This window comes from Silurus aristotelis, assembly GCF_946808225.1.
Source record: "Silurus aristotelis genome assembly, chromosome: 27".
Classification (NCBI taxonomy): Eukaryota; Metazoa; Chordata; class Actinopteri; order Siluriformes; family Siluridae; genus Silurus; species Silurus aristotelis.
Window position 1 is genome coordinate 13333545 of NC_139600.1, and position 20981 is coordinate 13354525.

The 20981-nt window shown below is 36.7% G+C and overlaps 1 protein-coding gene across 3 annotated transcripts; it reads left to right on the forward strand.

The window, feature by feature from the left end:
* Positions 1-2406: 2406 nt before the first annotated feature.
* nvl (nuclear VCP like) lies at positions 2407-15644 on the forward strand. 3 transcript variants are annotated; one of them, XM_083532824.1, is made up of 23 exons: positions 2407-2621; positions 3959-4029; positions 4131-4183; positions 5129-5216; positions 5451-5511; positions 5891-6157; positions 6919-7078; positions 7173-7249; positions 7485-7619; positions 8335-8436; positions 9489-9606; positions 10049-10193; positions 10268-10469; positions 10703-10924; positions 11404-11508; positions 11638-11700; positions 12372-12491; positions 13226-13325; positions 13404-13510; positions 13616-13692; positions 13933-14015; positions 14768-14859; positions 15464-15644. In XM_083532824.1, the coding sequence occupies exons 1-23, from the start codon at positions 2565-2567 to the stop codon at positions 15506-15508; spliced, it is 2550 nt and encodes an 849-aa protein (XP_083388950.1). In that variant the 5' UTR covers positions 2407-2564; the 3' UTR covers positions 15509-15644. The 3 variants fall into 3 exon arrangements, with proteins under 3 accessions (XP_083388950.1, XP_083388951.1, XP_083388952.1); XM_083532825.1 differs by having other exon boundaries at positions 10706-10924; XM_083532826.1 differs by having other exon boundaries at positions 2408-2621; positions 6925-7078.
* Positions 15645-20981: the final 5337 nt, after the last annotated feature.

Here is a 20981-nt window from a genome sequence, read left to right on the forward strand (position 1 = left end):
TGGGGATACTGACATTAACACACACACACACACACACACACACACACACACACACACACACACACACACACACACACACACACACACACACACACACACACACACACACACACACACACACTCACTCACTCTCTCACTCTCTCACTCTCTCTCTATATATATAATGTGAGGTCCAGTTAACAGCTAAAACAGGTAGCAGTAATAACTACTTTTTACTTAAGTACATGTCTGAGCCAAGACTTCTTTACTTTCACTTAAGTAAACAATTTTAATCAGTACTTCAACTTTTACCCGAGTATTTTGAAACATGAGTATCTGTACTTCTACTTGAGTAAAGGATGTGTGTACTTTTGCCACCTCTGTCTGTTCCACCCAGACTTTCCACTGGTTTCTTACAAGGCTCAGTTCCATGGTGAGATCACATTCATTCCATTGCTATGCAGATGACACTCAATTGATTCTCTCCACCGCCCTGCAGATCCTCAACCAATGGTCTCTCCATCTTTCAGGGTACAAAGAAGACATGCTTCTGGTCTGGCACCTAGGTGTGGGAATGAACTTCACTTGTTGTGTGAGCAGCGGAATCTCTACCAGTTTTCAAATGATATTTAAAAAAAACCTACCTCTTCCATTAGTAACTAAGTGCTTATAATTATTATATAGCCATCTTTACATTTTATATCTTCTCACATTACACACACACATTTGACATAATGTAGAACAATTTCCTCATAACTAACTCACAGATTAGCTCTGGGGTTTTTTCACTGACCTATTTTCCTACCTGCAGCAGTGATTCCTCAGCTTCCACGTCCCCTTTAAATTCATTCTGTTGACATTTTCGAATGTTTTTTTCCTACTATATCGTGGGTTTGTCCCTGAGCTGTTATCGACTGTACACAGCTATCTGTAAAACCATGGAGAAGCTAAGAAATCTGCCTGGTCTTTTTATCTGGCCTCTTATGTCCTGGAACAAAAGTCACGTGCAGTGTGACTTGTAAGTGTCAGAAAAAGTCCTCATGATAGTAAACCGAGATGCACAGATGAGGAGACAGATTTGAATAGTTGTTGATGGACATTACACCAAATTTGTTTCGAAATCTAGGCTGCATCAGGGTTTCGGCTTCATCAGATTACATTCAGATATACTCTGTCCAAGATATTAGACAAGGAAGCAGGCAACACCTATGCTAAGTGCCAATTATGGATCGCACAATCCACACTGCTGGAGATGTGTAAATCAACCACACAAAACCTACCCTTTGTTTCATGGGTCATGTGGCCTGTTCCAAAATGATGGTCAAACCATGTGCCAGATTTTCTATCTGTGTTGTGCAAGGCTAAAGTGAAGCGTCTCAGTTGAATATCCAGTGGCCAAATTTCCACCATTTATTCCAGGTTTTGTGATCAATCTTCTACCCTCAACCATCTTTAGTGCTTTGGAACCTAGAAATGACGAACTGCTGCTTGGTTTGATTTGAATTGGTTACTTTTCATCTGAAAACCTTTCAAAAGACAGACAGTGGTTCCTGGACAATTCCTAAAGGCAAGGAATAATTTCAGTGGTCTCTAATGTGAATGGGGTGCATGCTATTATCTGGACTCAATGCCTGGTTCCTGGCATAATAGCCTTCTTACATATGCAAAAGGTCCTCATCTGTGTTGATCTGTATCTGTATGGGGCAGCCATTGCAAAATTTCATCATAGATGTTGTCTCTCTGAGGCATTATAAATTTATTGTAGCCTTTCAGGTAGAAGTGGCCTTTTCTTGATGAACCCATTATGACTCCATGCGTGATCTAAAACAAGTTTCTTGCAGTTTTCTATAGTGATCACTTTGGTTGAAAAGGACAGAGTCAAATAGAATGCCTATAGAAAGTCATCATAACCTAAAAATCCTTACGTTTTTTTCACATTATTTGTTCATATTTATTGGGACAAAGCATTTGAAAAATACCAAATACATTTTGCACAAATTACAAAAGTATATAATTTGTCTTACAGAATACTGCAAAGGGTTTATCCAGCTGAATGTTTTAGAAAGTGTACATCACTACGGGCCCTGGCTCTGTTGCTGTCCTAAGCAAGATTTGAGATTTTCACCCCCACCCACTCACCCACAACTAAAAAATTCAGAAAATGCAGAACTTTACTATAATATAACAACATAAATAAGTAGTAAATAAATTGTGATAACAAATAACAAACACATTTGATTAACAGTCACTAGAAGAAACAGAAAACAATTTCACAAAGTGCAAATCAATAAAAATTTGCAATAAACTTGATACATTTTCCGAATGCACAGAACTCAAATCTCAGAACTGAACACGCCTCGACTTCATTGCAGCAAAGTCCTTAATGACTCCAGTCCAGCAGGGGGCAGTGTGGACATTTATATATTAGTCTACATGTTTTTTTAAATACAAGTGAAGAAGGTTTGCACATGGCAGCTCTCAAGCGCACAGTGTACAATATTGAAGAATTAAAATCGTCCACGTTTGACGTGTTGAATCACATCAAACTAATTTAGATCTTTGTAAAGGTTTAATAGAAGAACACTATGAAGAGCAGAAGTGGTGGCTACATGGACCAGCGACTCAAACAGAGAGTTGAGCAGGTGAGCTAGGAAATATTTATATAATATCTATTTTATTTAATAATTACACCAAGCGAGATACTGAAATGGTTCATACAGTATGTGTAGATTTTAGATATTTGGACTGTTACATGATCTGACATGTATTTTCATGTTTTTTTTTTAATAATATTTCTTACTTTCTTAATTTCATAACAAACATTGTTTTCTCGCGATCGGTGTTTAATTGTTTTGTGTATTCACAAGAGCATTTTCTAAAAGCAGCATCATGGATAATAAACACTGTGGTCAAGTCAGTCGCACTTTTTTTTAGTTTTTGTTATGAGCGTCTAATCGTGCACTTACGGTATTGGTGATGTGAGCGATTAAAAATAATGTAAACGCGTCATTACGGCGTTTTCTTTATATGTTTGTTGATGTGGATTAATGTCCACGGTGCTCCAAAATATATTACTCCTATTATTACTACATTATTATTATATTCTCCTTATTCTTCCTTCGGCTGCCACCTTTAGGGGGCGCTAAAGCGCATCATCCGTCTCCATACATCTACATCTGCCTCTTTTAAACAAACTCCCTGCATGTCTTCCTTCACCACATCCATAAACCTCCTCCTTTCTGGTGGCTCCATCCTTTATCCTTCTTCCCATGTACACCATGTCCCTCCTCTGTACATGTCCAAACCATCTCAATCTCGCATCCCTCACCTTGTCTCCAAAACGTCCTACATGCACTGTCCCTCTAATAAACTCATTTCTAATCTTGTCCATCTTTGTCACTCTCAACAAAAACCTTAACATCTTCAGCTCTGCTACCTCCAGCTCCATCTTCTGTCTTTTACTCAATGCCACTGTCTCTAATCCATACAACATCTCAGGTCTCACCACAGTCCTATAAACTTTCCCTTTCACTCTCACAGATACTCTTCTATCACAAATCACTCCTGCTATCACTCTTCTCCACCCACTCCACCCTGCCTGCACTCTTTTCTTCACTTCTCTAACACACTCTCCATTACTTTGCACTGTTAAACCCCAGGTACCTGAACTCCTCCACCTTCTCCACCTCTTTGCTGAGGTGCAGTTGCAGTGAGAATATTAATTATATTTATTCATTCTCAAGTCATTTTACTGTACACTTTTTCTTTGGATTGATTATGCCTTTACTTGTTTAACGAGTGTTTGAATAAGGGACATGATTCAAAAGCATTCTTGACCGCTCCTAGCACCCATTCTGTACGTGCACGTTTAGATGTGTGCGAGATGCAGAACGTCTGTAATGAAAGTATTACATTCTGGTCTGAGTTTTATAGAACCGATGAACGGAAATTGTATCATTCTGTATTTAAATTTGTACAGTATCTGAAATCCAGCAATAGGCAGTACGTTGATGTTGCTGAAATGGCCGCAGACCTTCAGCGACAGTATCGGTGAGAAACGATTAACCGTTCTGTTCTTACATACTAACAGATTTATGAGAAAAACTGCCATGTTTTATTGTTTTTTGTTTTTTGTTTTTTTGATTTAACAGATTAGATTATGGCAGAAGGAACAAAACAGCGTTTAGGATACAAGTGGAAAAAGGTGAATTCAATCCAGCCTTTCACGTGGATTCATTTGGGCTCTGTTTTTACCATGACTTAAGATACAGCCAACATTTCACCACAATAAGTCACTTAAATTCAGTTTTCTTTCTGTAGGGTTTTTAACACCTGGACATAATACAAAGAAAAAGAGGTTATAAAATACGAATGCACTACCTATAACTTTATCCCTTATAAGTTTATCCCTCATGAGTGAGCCAGTTTTAACTGTGGCAAGAAAAAAAAAATCCTCAAGGGGGCATGAGGAAGAAACCTTGAGAGGAATCAAATTTAAAATCCACATCTGGGTGGCTCAGAAATTCCATTCATTATATTCATTACAAATATTATACAATCATATACACAGAAGTTTGTGGACACCTGACCACCGTGCTTTTTTTTTTCAATTTTATTTCACATTTAATTTTAACCTTCACTCTTCTGGAAAGATTTTCTAGTGTGTTTGTGGAGATTTGTGCTCATTCAGCCACAAGTGTGTAAGTAAAGCCCGCTTCTGATGTGGGTGAGGTGAGGAGGCCTGGGGTGCAGGGTTGAGGTCAGAGCTCTATAGCAGAAGATCTTTATTCCCTGTAAAGCATATGTTTGTGAAGCTATGTTTATATATACATGGAGTATTTTGCATTATTTGTCTTTTATAACATCTTTATAATATGTTCGGGTTTATACATATATATATATATATATATATATATATATATATATGTATATATATATATATATATATATGTATATATATATATATATATATATGTATATATATATATATATATATATGTATATATATATATATATATATATATATATATATATATATATATATATATATATATATATATATATATATTTATTATTATTTTTATTATATATTTTATTTATTTATTTATTTATTTATTTATTTATTTATTATTATTATTTTTTTGTATAGTGCACACAGTGATATGTAACGAGTCTGGACTGTCCCCTATGGAAGACAAACACTTGGCTAAAAGAGCAAGAATTAAAGAGGATGATGGGTAAGACGTGTTCTCTATAAATGGTCTTAAAACCAATTTTGTAAACATTACTGGCTGTATATCTAATTGGTGGTGAAACGCTGTGCTAAGATCATGTGGTGCGCCACTATATTTCGCATTGAGTGAAATATACATGATTTTAATTAAAGCCCTGGTAATGCCTTTACAGGAAACTAATGTTACTTTTTGATGTTGACTTTCTCTCTCTCTCATCTTTTTTATTAATTTTTTTAGTGAGGACAGCAGTGTGCTGAGTGACAGCACAGACAGCGAAGAAGAAATCTCTGAAAATGAGGTGTGTGGTCTTGAACTATAATTAATCTTGAACGATAAATTTGATATGGTAATGTCCAGTGTATATATATCACAATGCATTTTATTTCCAATGCATTTTTACATGATATAATGATGTTTACACTTACATATAAGGATAAATCCATTGGATGAATAATGCAAGGTTTTGTGATACGGTTTACGCCTGAAAAAAGCAATCAGGATTGTTAGAGTTAAGTCAAGTTGTCTTTTTCTTTCTTACTTGTCTTTTTCCCTGATTTTGTTTAGATGCTGTTTGTAAATTCAAAAAAGTCCTTTTTTTTTTAAGTTGCTATTTACATAAGAATTGCTCATTATTATAGTTTAAATAATCGCACAAATATTTATTTCCCTATTAATAGACCACTAATCACATGAACAACTCACTGATGTCCCTGTACTGCAAGGGGAACCCAGAGAATGGAGCAGCTTCGATGGAGCAGAGCACCAGCAGCCCAAATCCAGCCTCTCAGAAGGGTTCATCAGCCGAGGGCAGCAGTAAAAGTACCCCTCATCAGTCCACCACCGCTGTGTCTGCAGGCGGCTGGTTTATTGATAAGACGGGAAGAAAAGATCAGGAAAACATCTTAATTGATCTGTGTGAGGAGCCTGCCAGTCCTGCAGCCAATGTGTGTTTGAATGTTATTTTATATATATATTGTGTGTGGGTTTGTTTGTTAGAGCAGTAGGTGTGCATGGCCTGAAGCAGAGTGTATTAATTCATGTAGTACACACTTTGCTGTGTGTTATTCTGCTTATAACATTGTAAGTTGCCAGAATTGAAATTTAAATTTAGGTTCCTTATTTTACATATGGATATATATACAGTATGTGTGTATATATCTGTGTGTGTGTGTGCGTATATATATATATATATATTTATTCATTATATTCCACATTCACTGTGTAAGTTAAACCAAATTTTTCATTTCTTATCATAACCATGGTTCTTTCTCATTTGTTTCATATCTCAATTTGAGAAGTCATGACCAATTTCGAAAGCACCAATTACACCGTGTCTGACCGTGTGGCAAAACCAATCACTGCAGATATCAAGGAGTTTTGCCTCTGCCACTCGTAATTATCTCCAAAACTCACACCTGAGCCTCTCCCATAGTGTGATACTGAATAAATTGTAGAACGAAAATATCCATTAGCTCAATAAGTTATCAGTCTGTGTGTAATTGTGACTATGGTTATAGTTTATAAGGAAATAAACAGAACAAAAATGTTCTGAATTAATGTCTAACAAAAGAAATGCAGCCCTTAAAGAGGGACCCGGTCATACAGGGACGTGTCAAAGAATGTTTAATTTGTATTTGAAGAAATTTGATTTTATTATTTCTACACGGCTTATTCATGTGCTTTGTATATGTGTATGAAATGGCAGAAAGAGGGGGATTTGTCCGTGCTGGAGCATGAGAAGAATCCGCTGGAGTCTGAAAAGAAGCCACCAAAGAGGAAGAAAAATGAAAAAAGAAAAGTCCGGAGAGAAAAAGAAATGAAAGGCGTAGACGCTGAAATTGAGCAAAGCATCATGGGGAAAAAAGGTTTCCATTTTTCTCCTTAAATAATAGAATATGTTTGTACGTTTTTGTTAGTCTAACAAAACAATGAATAAAATGATGTCATTGTTTGTTTAAGCCCGGACCAAACTTCCTGAACTGCAACAATCCCCAGTAAAGTTTGAAGATGTTGGCGGTAACGAAGAAACCCTGCGGGTATGATTTAAGCAGTATTTCTGTGTGATCATTTAGTTTTAGGATATTAAAGTTTTAGAAGATAAATGTTCTTTCAATAATGTAAGATTAATGGAAATGACCATCTGCCAATTACTGTTGGAAGACACACACACACACACACACACACACACACACACACACACACACACACACACACACACACACCGGCTGATATCAAGCATTAAAAGCCATATCTGTTCTTGCTTGTCTTTAGGAGTTATGTAAATTACTAATCCACGTGCGTCACCCTGAAATGTACCAGCAGCTGGGAGTGGTACCTCCACGAGGTTTTCTTCTGCATGGGCCACCCGGCTGTGGAAAAACTCTCCTCGCCCAGGCGGTTGCTGGGGTAAGTGTCCTTTAGGTGTTTTAACCAGACGTATGACCCAGAAGAGGAAGGGTGATATTGCTGAGGGTTTAAATGTTGCTAATGTTTGTTATAATCACAAACTGCTGGTTCACAAAATATATATTTGGAACACAGTATTTGAAGATTATTAAAGTTCACTGATTGTTTATTCATGAATTATTTGCACGAGCATTAACACAGAAATGTATTATGGAAAAAAAAATCAGAAAATGCATGATTTTCTGAGGATTTTCTGAATGTCCGTATTGCTTCATGTTAGTTAGCGGGAAAGATCGGGATGAATACGATCAGCTTTTCACTTACAATGAAAAAAATGTTGCCATATAAAAGGAGGAAGTGTGAATGTGACTGCCATAAACTGCATTACAAGATTTCGCATCCTGTAGTTAGAAGACATTAATTCAGAGCTTAGCTATCAGTTATGTAGTTTTAAATCTCTTCAGCTTTGCATTTTCCAGAATTTATGGGTGTGACTATGAAGTTCAGCATTGCTGAAACTTTGTAAATATGTAAATCATTTGAATATATTTATAAAGGAGATACTGAATGAATCTTATTTCTCTTGTACATGTTGATTGTGGGTGAATGGTGGAATATGTGCATTTTATATCTAATACATGGTTATATAAGGGATCCTGTTGGAGAGGTTTGGCAGTGGTGCCTGGTGATCATAGAGCTTTCTGTGTAATTGTAGGAAATGGATTTGCCCATTTTGAAGGCCTCTGCTCCAGAGCTGGTGTCTGGAATTTCAGGAGAATCTGAGCAGAAGCTACGTGAGCTTTTTGAACAAGTTGTGGTAAGTGAACTGTTAAACTCAATTAAAAGAAAAACACTTCGGCCATGACCCAACATTAAGAAGAAAAAAAATAATAATAATTATATGTGTGTGTGTGTGTGTGTGTGTGTGTGTGTGTGTGTGTGTGTGTGTGTGTGTGTGTGTGTGTGTGTGTGTGTGTGTGTGTGTGTAAAATGTGGGTATATGAGAATAAATTGAGGTTTAATAATAATCACCATTTCATGTTATGCTTGAATTTTATTTAGTTAGATTTTTATAGGGCTTTTAATAATGAACATTGTCGCAAAGCGGCTTTACAAAGATGAGCATGAATTTGTAACTTCGCCTCAGGAGGCAACATGACTGCTATCTAAAACATGCTGCCTTCAGATTGTAGTGTTTTATTCCAATTTGCATTTATTCGTTTATCTTCAAACAACCAGTTTGTCCTGCTCAAGTTGCCTATTTCAGAAACATGGGGTTTATTGGAAGCTGTACTCACCTGATGAGGTGCTATACTATACAGATGAACATTCAGACTTAGGAAATAGATTGTATATGCATTTACATATTAATAGTTTGATAAAATGTGAAACAGTAATCATTTTGGGGAACAAATTCAAATAAATAAAACAGAATGCATTGATTTGCAAATCATAGCGCATAGAAAACATCAAACGTCGAGGAAATGTACAAGTTTCAGGGAAAAGAAAAAAAAAAAAAATTTTCATAAGTGTTCACTCATCTGTGATCATTCTGAAATTGTTCCACAATTAGAGTCTCTGTCCTTCAATGTATGCAAAATCTATAGAACAGTTGAATATACGATATATTGCAATATGAATTTAGATGTGTTGCAGCCAACAAATTTAAAATGACCTTATTTTTTCCTTAAAATAGTAAATTTCCTCAATTAAACCATTTTATATGTATTCAATGTTCTATAGTGGAAAAAAAATGTGTTTGAGATTTGCAAATCATTGCATTTTGTTTTTATTAACATTTAATATTTTTAAAGTGTCCCAACTTTTTGGGATTTGGGGTTGTATAATATTTATTTCCCTCTGCTACAGAGCAGCGCTCCTTGCATTCTTTTTATTGATGAAATTGATGCCATCGCACCAAAGAGAGAGGTGGCCTCTAAAGACATGGAGAGACGGATTGTTGCTCAGCTACTCACCTGTATGGATGGTGAGTGTTTTCGAGGATCAACTAATGATTAAAGTAAATACTTAGATCAAATGATAAGAAGTAAAATAAGTCTTTAACTCCAATTTGAACTTAAACTTTAATACTTTAATCTTACTCTCTTTACTTTTCTTTACTTTACCCTTGTTTTCGTTTCCGTTTATGTAGCTGTGAAATTCTCAAATCTGACTCTTCAGAAGACGCATTTTCTGCTGATACTGCATTATTGCAGGATGTCTGATCGATGTCATTAGTAGTTTAATGCAAAAAAGTTCTTTAAAAAACAATTTAGGTAAAAACAAGCAATTTAATTTGAAAAAATGATCAAAAATGTTTGAAAAACACTTTAGCTAAATTATTCTTTTTAATTTTAAGGGTATGCCAAATTTAGCTTCTAACGGTGCGAGTTCGCCTGATGAAATTCTGACTTTTTTCTCCTCTTTAGATTTGAACTCCGTACACGCTTCAGCACAGGTCGTGATTATTGGAGCCACCAACCGACCCGATTCTTTGGATCCGGCTTTGAGAAGGGCAGGCCGTTTTGATAGAGAAATCTGTCTGGGAATACCAGATGAAGAAGCACGACTCAAGTACGTAGCATTTAGACCTGCATTACAACCACCAGTAAAGATTTCTTTACATTAGTTTTTCTCCTCTGCCACAGAATTTTGCGTACTCTTTGTCGGAAGCTGAAGCTGTCAGCGGACTTCGACTACACTCAGCTGGCACGACTCACTCCTGGCTATGTTGGTGCAGACCTGATGGCGCTGTGCCGTGAGGCAGCCATGACTGCTGTCAACCGGGTCCTGCTGCAGCAGCCAAAGACCAGCACCGAGTGTCAGGATGCCACCGATGTCCATGACGATGTTTGTGCAAAACCCAAAGATATAAGCATGTCTGGTGCTTATATCTTAAACACACACACACACACACATGCATGCACACACTTGGCAATGAGTAAAAGGGAAAAACTAGTGCCCTTGTTCCACTTTTCTGTTTAGAAGGAAGAGTTAAACCAAATATAATATAATAAAACCCTATAAAATAGGCTCTTAAACACAGTCAAATCAAAGTCTTGATGTTTTTCTCTATCCACCAGCAGGTGGAGCTAGAGCAGCTGCTGTCTCTGCTGAGAAACAGCAAGTCTCTGAGTGAGGAACAGCTCAATAATCTCTGCATTGTCATGGACGACTTCAAGGAGTCGCTGGCACGAGTCCAACCATCTGCGAAACGCGAAGGCTTCGCCACAGTCCCCGATGTCACCTGGGATGATATCGGCGCACTCCAAGATATTCGTGAAGAACTCACAATGGCCATCTTGGTAAGATTAGCACCCTTAAACACTCATTAGGTCAAAGTAGATGGACAATGTCCATAATCTGAGTGAAATCAGAATGCAATGGTATCAAAAGTTTTAACTGGGGAAAATTTTTTTTTAAATAAAAATAAGGTCATTTTGAATTTGATGGCTGCAACGGGTCTCAAAAAAGTGGGGAGGCGGCAACAAAATTCTGGAAAAAGTAAATGTTATTGAAATTAAATAGTTAGAAAAACATTGGAGAAACAGCTCCTTAAAATAAATCCTGTATCCTGACACATATGGGACAACATTCTTCTCCCAAAACTTCAATAACTGGTCTCCTGCGTTCCCAGATGTATACAGACAGATCCTGTGATGCTACACCGTGGAAAACATGGCCCTATCCGAACTTTCTTTTGAACATGAACATGGTCATAATTTACATTAGTGACAATCATTTGTTAATGTGGGTGTGTGGGTGTGTGGGTGTGTGTGTTTAGGCTCCTGTACGTCACCCAGAGCATTTCAAATCTTTGGGATTGAGCGCCCCCGCAGGAGTGTTGCTTGCTGGACCTCCAGGCTGTGGAAAGACCCTTCTTGCAAAAGTACACAGATGTTTTCTCTTTAGACTTTAGATCTATGTGTGTGTGTGTGTGTGTGTGTGTGTGTGTGTGTGTGTGTGTGTGTTTTGTTCGGTTAACTGCAGGCTTGGCACTTAAAAACTTTCTTTGCAGGCTGTCGCCAATGAGTCCGGTTTAAATTTTATATCCGTCAAGGGGCCCGAGCTACTAAATATGGTGAGTTTCACAGGTGACTTATGTGACTGGCATTCCAGTTTAAATCCACATGGCATACAGAAGCATGCTTTTTAAACGATTTATCCTCACCTTAGCATGCCGGTTTGGGCAGAGGTCAATTATCTTCTTTCAAAATGGCGATTTTTCTTGATTAGCTGATTTGTAAGTTATTGCGTCTTTACTCTTAGTGTTTTTTGATGATTATAAGGATAATAACCAATAGAAGCACAAAGAACATTAACATGTGCAGTAGTAATTAAGGATATTGTGTTTGGTATGAGTCAGGACATCATCCGCAGTTGTCACGTTTTTTTGTGTCGTGTTGCTGTGCACCCTCTGATTCTGCGTCATCTGTCCATCTTACTCCGAGAAGACAATCAGAAAGTATTTTTGGGTCCCAAAGTAAATTTGCGTTTGACCATTCAGACACATCTAATGTTCAGAGTAACTGGTTTAATTTTCCTGATTTATTATTCACTGTATGGAAAATCTCTTGCTTATTACTTACACTGGCTCTAGTGCCCCTGTGAAATGTCTATTAAATAAGTAAATATATTTTTCTTGACATTCATGACATTTTTTTAATATATATATTTACTCATTCTGTGACTTCTTACTGACTGTTTTTTTTGGGGGGCGTTTTTAAATGTTTTTTAAATGTTACTCTGTAGTATGTTGGTGAAAGTGAGAAGGCAGTTCGGCAATTGTTCCAGAGAGGAAAAAACTCTGCACCGTGTGTAATCTTTTTTGACGAAGTTGATGCCCTGTGCCCCCGACGTTCTGACCATGAGGTAATAGAAGATTAATTTTCTATTTATTACACATACTGTAGATTATATCAAATATACATCATTAACATATTCAGGTGTCTAAAGATTTTAAAAGGTTTAAAAGATTTTATTGCTGCTTTTAGATTTAGTGTTTGTTCGCACCATTTTAATCGACTCCCATCACGATGTCGCGAGCGAGCTTTTGCTCGCGAGTCACGACAGAACAGATCCAGTGCGACTTTCCCGAAGTTACAAACAGTTTACACAATAGCACTTTATTAAACTACACCATTTTCACACGATGAGATTCTACAGATTTTGCGCAACGTTCTGATGTTTCACCTTCATCCATGACACCAGTTTTTTTTTCCGTGTGCTCGTGCATCACTGTAATTCCATACCGCACAAGCTCCACTTTGCATAATTTAAAGGTACAGTTTTCTTTGTTGCATTTAATATAAAATGCTCACCTGCCTTGTATGACTTGCACTTTACACGTGTTATCTTGCGCTAAACTTTAACTTGATCAGCCCAACTAATCGATAACAGCATTTGTTGACAACAAATTTCATTATCGATTTTATCAATAACGTCACATTGGTAGGTAATTAAACAACTGGGGGAATCCTTTCAATGCGTCGATGAAGCAGGTAAAGCTTTACAATGTGCCAAAAAAAAAGTGAAATGTAGACCTTAAAGCCACAGCCAATGTAAACAGCAGGATGTAATTGTATGGGTTTTGTTTGTGTGATCAGTCTGGAGCCAGCGTACGCGTGGTGAACCAGCTACTAACGGAGATGGATGGGTTGGAGACGCGCCGCCAGGTGTTCATCTTGGCCGCCACCAATCGGCCAGGTAAATAAGAGCTGCCGATCAATTGCATATACATTTTTGTCTTTTATAACAGGATAACTGATTATTTTTCTGGTTTAGACATCATTGATCCAGCAGTACTAAGACCTGGACGTCTGGACAAAATGCTGTATGTGGGTTTGCCTCCACCACAAGACAGACACGCTATATTAATTACAATAACTAAGGTGAGTATCTGTTTATCACGGCGGCTGCAATAATCCACTTGTACAGAACAGTAAAGCAAACTCTCATTTCAAGTAAGTTTTGATTAATCCATGGAATTGCTACAGGGAGGAACTCGGCCTCAACTGGATGAAGATGTGAACTTGGAGGATATCGCTCACGATGAACGGTGTGACTGTTTCACGTAAGTGTTCTAGACGTAAGAATTAGATGTGTGAGAATGGATTAGGAAGCTCATACTTTTATTGTATTGCTAAAGATTTGCTGATGCAATACATTAGTTTTTGTGGTGTCATTATGTTTTGCATTATGCTGTTTATTTTTTTTCTTTGTGTGTGTGTGTGTGTGTGTGTGTGTGTGTGTGTGTGTGTGTGTGTGTGTGTGTGTGTGTGTGTGTGTGTGTGTGTGTGTGTGTGTGTTGTAGTGGAGCAGACTTGTCTGCGCTAGTAAGAGAGGCTTCCGTTAACGCTTTGAGAGCCCAACTAATCTCTCACGCAGCACCCACAGGTAAACACACCTCTGCATGCTGCACACTTACAGTTGAGTAAGAATAAGGAACATTGCCCACAACTTGAATTTTACTAGTCAACTACAACAAGGTTTTTAAACGTTTCCTTGGTTCTGTGGATTTACGATTCTTTTATTTCAGCAATATATAGCTTCCCAGCCTCCAGCCTCGCTGCATGTTAGACAGAGTTCTCTCCAGAGATCAGAGCATTACTTTTATACCATGCGATTCTATTGGTTGTAGCCAATTTCATTTTAAACATGTAAAGCTTCCTGGCACTACGGGGGGGGTGACGCCACCCGATTGGCTTAAAAAGTCGGAATTCTGGCTTCCATATGAATCTTCTCCCCTCGCTGTTTTTTCCCTGTTCCTCCATTTTTTTCATTCTTCAGCATCTTCTGTTCCTTGTGCAGAGCGGTTTAGCGGTTGGTGCGTCAGTAATAATCCTCCCTGTGTAGTTAAATGGACTAAATGAAGCATCGAGGCAAATATCTTTTGTAATCGAATTGCTTGAGTTACTCGAGGAATCGTTTCAGCTCTTATTGTGTTCACATTCACTGGAATCGAAGGCACAGTTCCAGTATAAGCAATTTTATGCCACTGGACACTAAATATCCTTGTTGCCTGTGTTACTGATTTGTCCATGTTTGTATTAAATACAGTTACAGTCATAGTTTCAGATTTTTTTTTTTATTTTTTTATTTTTTTGCTAAGCATTTGTTGTTGTTTTTTTTATATTTCTTTAACACAGGCCATACATTTACTTCTGGCTTTAAAATACGGGTAAGCAGGCAAAATTTTGAAGAGGCCTTCATAAAGGTGCGCCCATCCGTATCCAGAAAGGTGAGTGCATGTAACACAAGAGCATTACAGCTCATAAAACTGATATCTAGCTCTGAAAGAATTTTCACTTTTAACATGTTTGAAAAAAATGGGAGGAAACGTTGCATGAGTACAGTCCATACCTACCTTGTGTGTGTCACTTGAGCCACGGCAATTATTCCCAGCAATAAGAGTCTTAAGTTTTAAAAGTCATGGCCTTGTGGAATGTAATAAGGTGCATATGAAGTTTTCTCCCAGTGCTCAGTGAACTAGTTAGCCCAGTTCCCAGGTGCACAGGGTATAAATACTTTCTAATGTCCACATTTCTCACACTTCCTTTTAAATGTAAAAGTTTTTCTGATTATTTTTTACAGTTTGCTTTGGTGGTTCTGTAGTCAGCTTGTTGTGGTCACAGAAAAAAAAAAGCTTTTGTACAGTAGATGATGTTTCAGTCCTTGCAAGATTTCTTGTTCTTTTAGAAAAGCAAATAACAATTAATCTCATCCTCTCGGTCTTTGGTGCCTCTGAAGCACCAGTTATTATCTGCTGTTTATTATGTGGCTTTTAAACACAGTAGAAGCTGCAGTTTGAAGGGTTTGTTTTAATTTTGCTTTATTCCATACAGGAGCGGCTCATGTACGAGACTCTGCAACAGTCTGTCAGAAGATAGGACACGTTTTATTAGATTTTTTACTTTTCAGGTCTTTTTTTTTTTTTAGCATTTCCAATAAACATGATTTGTAATAATGATTTGTGTAAATAATTTATTCATGAAGAATAATAAATTGAGTACATTTAAAAAAAAATAATTTGTCACCTTCAGTTACTTCCTATAAAATCCTTAATACAGTGAATTCAAGTTTTATTTGTCATATATAAATGTTAGTGACAGTTTGTACAATGAAATTCTTAAGTGAGGCTCCAGGAAAACTACAGCAATATTAAATATTTTCTTTCTTCGGCTTCTACTATTAAATAGACTATTAAAAAAAACAACGAAGAAAAAGTAGAGGAAAGTAATAATGAGGGATAAGGAAGTTATAATTATTTACAAGTGAGTGCAGAAGTGTGCGTGTGTGTGTGTGTGTGTGTGTTTGTATGTATGTAATATATATATATACATACACACACACACACACACACACACACAGCTACTGGTACATTTCACGCACATGGATTAGTAATTTACATAATTCCTAAAGACAAGCAAGAACAGGAATTGTGTGTTTATACCCAGTGCAGCGCAGCTTCAATCTCACAAATAGCATTAAAGAAAAGCTGAAACAATTTTAATCCTCTACGTAATTTCTGAACGCAGTATGACAGTAACTCTCAGAGGGTAATTTCCACTAGGTCACATATAATCTTACATTAATTGAAGAACATTTTTGAGAACTTCTGAATAAAAACCTGACCAATGATTTTGCAGATTTTACTATTTACATGTACCCGCATTGTTTCTTCATTCCCGCCAATGTCTTCAAATTTCATTGCTGTCCGGGATAAAAAACAACAGCAATAAAATCATTTATTTATTTAGGGAAACTAACGAAACTATATAATACCTTTTTTATCCACATCTTTAGCTTCTACTTTTCCTTGGATCTTTATCTTTCCTTCCTGTGTCCACATTTTGACCTCATTTCACGCACCAGAAAGCGACAAATGGAAGTATATTGCGAAAATGAAAAATTCAAAGATGCTTTATTCTCGAATCTGATTGGCTGGAAGATGTGTCGTGTTTAGGTCGGTTGAATCGCCGTGAAGTAGTGATGGGAAGATTAAAATATTTAGTGAATCATTTAGTTCCTTGGATCAGAAATAAAATGTCTACATACACAAATTTTGACTACAGTTCCAATTGCATTGCGTCTACAGGAGTAACGTGACAAAAAAGAAAACGAACGATTCGGACCAGAGGACTCATGAGATGAACAACTAATTTCTGTTTCCTGTGCATAACCTATGGAGACTTTGAGATTATGTGCTTACTCACGTCCAGTAGAAAATGAGCAAATCAGTCGCATTGAAGACTCGTTCAGAATGAACCAATATCATGATCGACCTATCATCATAAGGCACTGATATTGACCTCTATAATGGACAAAGCAGGACAGCTTGCATTATTAGCATATATTGGTCAAAATAGAATATCTGTATAATTTTTCTATATAAAAAGAATCCTAAAGTATATTTCATATATATATTTCATATAAATTTGGATGTGACCATAGAGGCACATCTGATGTTTAAAGTATCTGTCGTAATCAGACCTTTTCCCCTCTGATTCACTGGATGGAGATTGCAGGTGGTTTTGTTACTGACACAAGATTTTTCATGTGAGAGTTGTTCTGTAACGGTAGGTCGTGAACTGGGAAGACAGACCTATTCAACAAAACATCAATGTATTAGACGTGATCCAGCTATCTGAACATCAACTTTAGCGTTACACACAGCAACAACTCCAACTTTTTTCTTGATTGTGTAGTGGATTTTTTCTTGACCAGATCAGAATCATTTGCCCAGACGTTTTGGAAGTTTTAGATCCACATAAACTTTATTAACAGAGTAACAAAGCTGAATAGCATTTGCAAACACCACTCCAGAATTCAGTATTGCACTCATCTATATACATCTTCAACTGTTCATTCAATTCCATACTGCACATATCTTTCTGTATTCTAAATTTTACCGTCTGTGAACTACTGAAGAGGTGATCAATAACTTGTCTCATACTTATTCCTAACACCTGTACATAGGGTCAAGATCCTTTTCTTATAAGACTTTTCTAAGCTTTAGATGGCTTACTCAGTTCTAAGCACAAAATGCAATCCTCACACAGTCAAATAGATATTATGAGCATAATTCTGTGTATCGTATTGAATCAAGATCAGTGAAAATCCTCCACAAATGTCAGTAAAAAAAAACACAAGGCTTCTCCTCAAACTCACCGCTTCTATTTAAACACAGAAATGACAGAAAGTAAATAAATGATTCAGGTCAATGTTTTTTTTTTTCACAAAATAGTGATGTTTCAGTGTAGATAGGCCATTTAGAGAAAACATTTGAAAACAGCAGTATTGATCATGTCACCAAATAGATTTAAACTAAAGTAATGCGCCTGCTTTAAACATGTAAGAAGTGCAGATTTCTGTGAATGAGTGTAATGAGTGAAAGTAAAAAGTTAAGTATTTGTACTTCGTTACTTTTTACATCTGCTTACTAGTCTACTTGAGTAACTGCATGTTCTTGCGATTGCGTCTTTGGAGAATATTTGCTACGTTGATTGTTACGCGGTGACCTCCTTAAATAGTTATCAGGCTATATGATAGTGGTGAACTTGTGGTTTGTATGATCTGCAGTTTCTGTGATTGCATATGATAATAGGCTTTTAGTCATATTAGCCAACACTGCTCATACCATCTGGAAGTGCTGGCGAGGTGATGTGTATATGTATTTGGCATTAAAAATAAACATTTGCCATTGTTCATTCTTGATTTTCGGTCATTTATATTTTTCTACAGTTGCTATAACACTGTTTAATTTCATTTTACCATAGAAACAGCTGAGAAATATTTGGCTTTTACTCCTGAAACTTAAGGCAAAGCAATGACGAGTGACTTAACTAACCCAAGGACTGAATGCAAACTGTAAATTACACCATTCAGTTGTACAAAATTGTTGTTAGTAAGTAACTGTTGCAACAAGCAGCTGACTGAGTTGTTCAGAAAACTTTATGATCAAAAACACGAGTTTTGCGGGTTACTTGAGTTCATCTATTTGGTGAATTCTAATGATTCATTGAGTGCCCTCTAGTGGAATTTCATGGCAAAAGCAGGCAGAATCCCTACTGACTCATGTGACTCAAGTTACTCAAGGAACTCGTGACACTCGGAACCGTTCACTGAGTAATTCAGATTTTAATCTGTAAACGGATTCGGATTTCTTGTATCTACTAGAATGTTGCGTGGCAGAAATAATTTAGCTAAATATATATATGGGTGTAGGAGCGCACGATGGTCACAAGAGGGCGCACAAAAAAAATGATCGTGCGGCGGCCCCAGTCATTTTGGGGATCACTAAAGCAATTATGTGGGCCAGACAAATTGTGCTATGTGGGTTTTAATTACTGCAGTTATTATGTAATGAAAAACTCTAACCTATTTGCATGGTTAAATACAGGTGGTGTATAATGTGCAGAGTTTTAGTTGGTAATAAATTCTATGAACATCTAAATATTAAAATAACTTTTGGTATGTTGTGAAAGCGTTCCAATTCGGCAAGACATTGCTTTTAATCTATTGTTACTTTGCAAACTAACATTATAATTCAATCAGTATGATTTATTTGGCGCTCTCTCACACATTTAAAAAGTCTCATAATTTTTTAACATCTTACTCATCTCTGTGTTCTTTTCACTCATGTGCTCCTCCTCGTCCTCCTCAGAGATCAGTTTCTTGTTCCTCTGCTGAGTTTCCCAGTTTATTCAACCATGCTTTTTTGCATAAAACAATTTTCTCTTAACTTTTTTTCTTTCTGAACTGCATTGATGCCGCTATTAAATTATCCATCATGTTCTGTTATCTCTCGGATAGACTGCAACAAGCGTTCCACATTGTGTTTTCCCATGACTTCCACTCCATGTTGGTGTTTTGAAATGCTACATTTCCCCTTGTTTAGTTGGTGCTCGTGTGCAGCACATTTTGCTTTCAGTATCTGAATTTTCCTTCAGAAGCTCTGCAATAACCTCTGCTGCCTGCTCTGAGAAAATCAACTTCTTTCTTGCTTTCCACCACAATGTTCTTATTACATTGCAAAAGTGAAAAAAGCCGTGGAGAGAACGCTTTAAAAAATAGAATTGTAAATAACTAATTTTTTATTAATTAACAAAATGGAATGAACCTAAGAGAAATATACATCAAAGCGATAAATTATTTGATGTGACCATCCTTCAGCATTCAATTCTTACTTTTACACACTTTAGATTTTAATTTTAATTTTAATTTTTAAAAGCATAGATAGATAGATAGATAGATAGATAGATAGATAGATAGATAGACAGACAGACAGACAGACAGACAGACAGACAGACAGACAGACAGACAGACAGACAGACAGATAGATAGACAGACAGACAGACAGACAGACAGACAGACAGACAGACAGACAGACAGACAGACAGACAGATAGATAGATAAACAGACAGACAGACAGACAGACAGACAGACAGACAGACAGACAGACAGACAGACAGATAGATAGATAGATAGATAGATAGATAGATAGATAGATAGATAGATAGATAGATAGACAGACAGACAGACAGACAGACAGACAGACAGACAGACAGACAGATAGATAGATAGATAGATAAACAGACAGACAGACAGACAGACAGATAGACAGACAGACAGACAGACAGATAGATAGATAAACAGACAGACAGACAGACAGACAGATAGATAGATAGATAAACAGACAGACAGACAGACAGACAGACAGATAGATAGATAGATAGATAGATAGACAGACAGACAGACAGACAGACAGACAGACAGACAGACAGACAGATAGATAGATAGATAGATAGATAAACAGACAGACAGACAGACAGACAGACAGACAGACAGACAGACAGACAGACAGACAGACAGATAGATAGATAGATAGATAGATAGATAGATAGATAGATAGATAGATAGATGCTTTCTATGCACTATTGTGAATTAAAAATGTATGTGAGATTTGCAAATGATCTTATTCTGTTTTATTGACATTATTTGCACAGTGTCTCGATTGTTTTTGGAATTGGGTTTGTAGAAAACAAGAAAAAATTCCTATCAATAAAATATATTTGCATTAACTTTTAATAATAATAATGATGCTGATAATTTTAGGGTTAAAGTTATGTATATCTTTCAGATGAATTTTAGCAGTGCTGGTCTGGTCTTGATCTTTACTTTGTCTCGGTTTAGGTGGTCTTAACTACAACATTAATTACTGCTAGTACTAATCATCATCATCATCATCATCATCATCATCACTGTACTCTTTAATATTTGTATTGCTCCTGGATGGTATGACCTGTGCAGGACTGAGGACAGACATTATTATGATTATTTAAACATTATCTCTAATTTGAT

Bases quoted from the DNA above. Each gene is read 5' to 3' on its own strand.
- nvl (XM_083532824.1), top strand. From the start codon at position 2,565: ATGAAGAGCAGAAGTGGTGGCTACATGGACCAGCGACTCAAACAGAGA. The intron at 2,622-3,958 runs GTGAGCTAGGAA...AAATTTGTACAG, and splicing joins TCAAACAGAGAGTTGAGCAG to TATCTGAAATCCAGCAATAG. The intron at 7,620-8,334 runs GTAAGTGTCCTT...GTGTAATTGTAG, and splicing joins TCGCCCAGGCGGTTGCTGGG to GAAATGGATTTGCCCATTTT.